A 6000-nucleotide genomic window follows, 5' to 3' on the forward strand; every position below is an offset into this window, starting at 1 on the left:
CAAAGAAGGCAGAAAACACAAAAACAAACATTAAAATATAGTAATACAAAGTTGCCGATTATTTAAATGCATCAATCATTTATATCTTTTTTAACAATCTCTATTGTGTTCTGATTTAAATGGATATTTTCTTCTTAAGAATTTAATTTTTTTTATTGTTTATTAACTGTATGAAAAATTAAGAACATAATTAAATGTACATTTTTTTAATACATCAGACTTGTTATGAAATTGCAAAATAACAAGAGATAAAATGCTTCTGTAAATGTTTGTTGGCATCGACTTATCCAGTGTTTGTTTTCTTTTCAAAACAGGGGTGGATATACACACAAACACATATGTACGATATATGATATATCCATGATGTTGTGAACGAACAAGTAATAAACGGAACTGGCATCATGAGGCTGTGATTGGGATGATAGAGTTGATTTAAATAATTAAAGAGATTAATGTGGGACGTCATGATTCAAAGGTGAGGGAGTCAGGGGATGAGATCATGTTGAATAATGATGACTTTTCTTTGCAATTGCAGGTTGGAAGGGGTGAGTTAGGAGGGAAAGGAAGCTTCATAAATATATGCAACATGTGAATAAATGGTGCTGGCGTTTCAATTTTTTTGTACGAAATAAAAGGCCATGACTGAAGACTGATGACGGGCATGAGTCAAGCTCAAAACGTAGGTCAGGTCAGGGTCAGGCACTGTGATTATGAAAAAGACATTATAAAACTTAAATTAGAAAAAAAAAGAAAAGGAATTACACTAAACTTCCGGGAATCTGACGGACTTCCGTAGTTGACCAGAGACCAAAGCAGCGAGAAACAGCTCTACTCTTCTTCCTGGAATCTGCATTTCTCCCTCCGCCTCCTTCTTTTCTCCTATTTTTCTAATATTTCTTTTAACTAACCATCTTCTGCCTTTCGCCAACACGCATCACCCTGGTCCCAAACAAAAGAAACTGTCCAGAAACATCACCTATACCCATGTTTCGCATAAATACAAAACTTTATTTACATATTTATATATTTACTTCATATTTAATAAAAAGCATACAAATTCACTGTTTCAATCTTTTTAAAGGGAAAAAAAAAGACCGGATACTAAAAAAGTTGAGATAGTGGTTTAAAAGTTAATAAATCAGATTGGAATCAATTTAGAATCAAAACAGTCATATTAGAATAATTTAATTTAATTTAAAATAAAATAATACAACAATATTAATAATAACTAATAACAAAATATAAAAAAATATAACAGTAGTTTGATTATAACAATAACAAAATCCAACCACATTGAGAATTTTGATATTTATGATTTCTTAATAACTAAAATTAATGATTATTTATATAAAAATCATTATTAAAATTTATTTGAATCTATAATTACTGATATATTAAGAACTAAATGAGTAAAAATAAGACGAATAAAAATATAATCATCCAAACCGGTTCATCACTGGTTTTCACCTATTCACATTGGTTTGACCAGACTGATACTAGTTCGACTCCTTACTAGTTTGACACTTAAACCAAATCAGGTCAATTTGTCTGTTTTCTATTTAAACCAGCGGGTTTAGTCCAATTTTTTGTACTATGCTTACACCCACTTTTTTTCAAATCAGATTATAAAAAAAATATGGATGGCAAAAATACACATTTTAATGATGTGTTGCATTAAAAAGGTTAAAAATGAAATACTTAGTCATGGCTTAAAATATCATATATTCATATTGAAATTGCGACTCAAACTTTTACGATCATTTTCTTTTTACTGTCTTGACTTAAAATCGGATCATATATTTATCTATATTTAGTCTCTCTCCAACCGATGTCGTGGAATTTGTTTTTCTGTCTTTTATAGTGAAAATTTTCTATCCTAATCTTTTTTTTTTCCCGCCATTCTTCAATAACTGGGGCAACTTTCATATCTATTCTATCATCAGTTTTCTAACAAATTAAATGGGTTAATTATCATCACCTCGTTCACGATTTGGGAAAATAACACTAGTCACGCATATTCCTTTATCTAATTAATGTAAATTTAGATGTGGGGTATTTCTTTTTTGCTGCAAATATACGTTGCTTACTCAAAAACATGGCTTAGTAAATTTACCTGTTGACCGATTCCTCTAAAAGTTCATCGTACCATCGAATTCAAGTAAGTGAAATGTGCAAGTAACCAGATAAAGGTTATTCTCTTGGCCTGACTAATTAACCTAATCAAACCATTAAACTTGCAATCTCAAAAGTTTTGCCTCGATCTTGTTGTTCAACGATTCAATCCACACCATGTAGATTGATCAGGCCTGTTAAAGAATAACATAAACTATATACTACTTCTAACTAGATAACTAATTTAAAGAGATTAAAAAATTAATTAAGTTGATCAATTATAATAAATATGTGTTGATTTTCTTGTACTATCCTATTTAATCATACGTATTGAAACTATCTTTTAATGGGAATCCCTTACAATTAATAAAGATATTTTAGAGAAAATATTATAAATTTAAAAGATAAAATGGATTAAGATATTATATTTAGGACCAAATTCAATTTTTAACTAGTTCTTATGTAGTATAAAATAAACTTTAAGAAAATAGCCACAGAATATGTAGTTGAATCTTCAACTCTTTTTTAATAAAGAATCTTCAACTACCGTATTAAGTTTCTTCCCTTGCGTATCTAAATAACTTGATCCAATTTATCCATAACATCTTATATTATAAATACCAAAATAAAAAATTAACCAGCTTATAAAATTTAAAATTTTCCCAAACACTGGGAAATTTTTTTGATACAACATTTGGAAATTTTAAGCCTTGCTAATTAAATCCATTTAAACCCAACATTCAAGAAGACCACTAGCCCGAAATAGACAAGTTACAGCCACGGCCTTCATAGGCCCATATTTAAATGTATATTCCACATGTGCATTCCACACACACACCTTCGCTAAGAAAATACCAATAGAGTTGCATCTAAGGAAAAGGGTTAGCCCTTCACAATATGATGAACTAAGATTCGAATATTCGTTGAAAGAAGTGTCCACATTTAGTGGGCGACACTGTTTGGAACAGAATTGTCTTTAATAGAATGATACATGTGCTTAGCAAAACACGAACACCCACAACCTTTTTTTTTTTAATTTGAAGCTTTCTCTTAAGTATGCAGTAGTAGAACTCTGAAGCAGCTGTTAGATAATTACCTCTAGTTCCAGCGTTAGAGCTTGAATGTGAAATTTCATCCTCAGTCAGATGAAGTCCCCGACACAACATCCTCGTTTTCACAACACTACTTTTACTCTCTATTGTTGTCTTGTTATTGTCACTGCATGTATTTGCTGGCACTCATATCAAATCCCATATACGCCATTTTTGTTGCTATTTCATCCCAAACAAACACCATTATTGTTGTTCTCCAATATCTACCCACTGGCCACTTCCACCTCCACCTTCTTGGAGTCTCATTTCAAAGCCACTCCTCAGCTATATCAGATTTGAAATCTCCAGTTCTGTCCGCGCTCACCATTGTTCTTATTCTTGGCTTGTGGTTCTTCTTCGTATTCCTCAACCATAGGCTGATGATGATCTGTTGTTATCTCTTTTCCCAAGTGTTTCTTCACGACCTCCATTAATGCAGTGTCTCTAGTCGCAACCCAAGCTCTCTCTTTAGCCCAGAGTTGATACACTTCTTGATCGAATTTTATTGAATCTTTTTTCCTCTCTTCTTCCTTGTACATCATTTCCTGCTCTCTGTGCTCAACCACACTCATCATCTTCTCCATCCAAGCGTCTTGACTCTCTATGATCTTCCTCATGTTAGAGTCCACAATCTCTTCAACCTCACCTCTCAAGCTCTTCCTCTCCCTCACTCCACTGTGTCTAATTTGGCGGTCTATCTCCACATGCTTTTGCTTCATCCCATAGGCAATGGCTGACAGGTCCTTGTCATCATTGTTTTCGCATGAGGATGTCTCGAATTGGTCTGATGAATTGTTTGACAGGCTAAGGCTCTTTGAGCAGTACTTGATGTTGTTGTTGTTGTTGTTAATGTGTTCATCACCATCTGTGAAGGTCATCAATGGAGGTTGGTAATTAGCAGAAGTAGTAATGTTCCTGGTTGATTCTCCACATATTGCCTCAAGCTGACGAAAGAATCTGTAGTGTTTCCCATCTTGTCTTCCTGCTTTCCCTTCCTTGGTCTTCTTGTAATACTTGTACAAATTCTCAAACTTCTCTTTGCATTTTTTTCCACTTCTTTGGTACCCATATTCTTCGCTCATTATCCTGGAACACACACGGATATATAAATCACAAACCTATTATATGCTTCTAAAACACATAATAGACTAACTAGAACAAGATCCCTATCCATCAACATCAGTATCAATATAAAAGTATGCATAATGTTTATAATAAGTTATACTATTCACTGTTGTCTATAAGCAATACTATTGATTGCTCAAATTTTAGCTTGCATAGTATTATATTATGTACAATAAGCATTTCACAGGAGCATCATCACCGTTTTAGGAAAAGAAGTACAACCTGAGGAACAAAATGTCTTTCTTAGACATTAAAAATATTTATGCATGCACGAAGCACTAATTATAAATGTCAAAACCTCCCCATCATGAGCTTAAATATAACAAATCCTGGTGTTTTTTAACAATATGATTTTTCTGGAAAAGCATTAAGAATTTAAAATAATGAAGAAAAATTGTAATGTATACACTAATAATGATGTTTGAGAGATATGCATTATCAGCTTGTTTTTCTTTTTTTTTCTTTTTAATTAACTGAATTCCAATAGCCTTGGCTAGCTAAGCAAATTGTAGGTTTATACACAGGACTGGAAAACAAAGACAACCTTCCTTTTAAAGGTGAGAAGTTCTTGCGCCTATAATAATGATTTCCTTACCAAAAACCCGATGCAACTGCGCACTGGACCAGTAGAATTTCCTGGACAAAACTAGCTAGACAATTCATAGCAAAAAGAACTCTGAATAAACTCAGTTCGTTGCGAGCCAGGGCCTTCCACTTTCCAAGAAAAAAGAAAAAAAGAAAATTTCCGAAACCCCAAAAAAGAAATAAAGCAAAACTTGATCGTCAAACAGTCCTCAGCTGCAAAAGAAATCGGCAACGTAACAGAAGAAGTTTAAGAACATTAATTGCACTAACTAGTGGACTTGGCTGGCAGGAGGTTTTCAATTCTTGCACTTTTGATGTATTTTACACAAAAAAGGCTGTAAAACTAGATGTATGGAAGATGTGTTCATATACCTAGAGATTTCATTCCATAAGGGAGCTTTGTGATTGGTCTCTCTGAACTTCGAATCAAGACGAGATCTGATCTCTAAGAGCAAAAGAGTCTCTTGTCTAGGCCATCTATTGTTCGCAGCATCAAATCCAAGCCATCCCTTTTCTGCAACTTCCATGCTGCTGCTGCTGCTGCTACAGAATGCAGTGGTAGTGCCATGATTTGCTAAAGCAGAAGCAGTAACAGTAGGGTTTGTGGAGGTGGGACTAATATTATTGACAACACTTGAGGAACAGTCTCGATGATGATTTGAAGGAGCGAAGGTAGTAGCAAACCCATGAGAGAAAACGACGTTATAGTTGTTAGGTATTGGAGCAGCCGGCACTGCTGCAGCACCGGCAGTGGCACCGCCCAGACACGGTGGCTCGGGCAAATCATGGTGGCTGCTTCTTCCAGCTATGAGTTGCTGGAAATCGAGCAGCCCATAAGGGTACGGATCACCCATATGCGTGCGATGATCAAAGATTAAAAAATACGGAAAGGGTTCGCCCAGAGAGAGAGAGAGAGAGAGAGTCAATTTAGTTGCTGTGAAGGCCTTTTTACAAGGAGACATGATCCGAGTCTACCGCTGGTATTGAAAGTGAGAGTATAGCAGCTCTCCGTGTTAGAGAGAGGAGAGGGGGAGGAGGATAATGAGGGTGGGGCCAATGAGAAGGCGACAAATGGCAAAGTATTACA

At 34.6% G+C, this 6000-nt stretch overlaps 1 protein-coding gene across 1 annotated transcript; it reads right to left on the reverse strand.

The window, feature by feature from the left end:
- Positions 1-3032: 3032 nt before the first annotated feature.
- Positions 3033-5767, reverse strand: LOC114730178 (trihelix transcription factor PTL-like). The gene is made up of 2 exons (XM_028917212.1): positions 5286-5767; positions 3033-4289 (listed from the first exon to the last, which is right to left on the reverse strand). Exons 1-2 carry the CDS (start codon positions 5765-5767, stop codon positions 3494-3496), a joined length of 1278 nt encoding a protein of 425 aa, XP_028773045.1. The 3' UTR covers positions 3033-3493.
- Between the last annotated feature and the right edge of the window lie 233 nt (positions 5768-6000).

This window comes from Neltuma alba, unplaced genomic scaffold (genome assembly GCF_004799145.2).
Source record: "Neltuma alba isolate B1F8T4 unplaced genomic scaffold, ASM479914v2 tig00012714_pilon, whole genome shotgun sequence".
NCBI classification, from domain to species: domain Eukaryota; kingdom Viridiplantae; phylum Streptophyta; class Magnoliopsida; order Fabales; family Fabaceae; genus Neltuma; species Neltuma alba.

Bases quoted from the DNA above. Each gene is read 5' to 3' on its own strand.
- LOC114730178 (XM_028917212.1), bottom strand. From the start codon at position 5,767: ATGGGTGATCCGTACCCTTATGGGCTGCTCGATTTCCAGCAACTCATA. The intron at 4,290-5,285 runs GTATATGAACAC...TGTGTGTTCCAG, and splicing joins TTATGGAATGAAATCTCTAG to GATAATGAGCGAAGAATATG.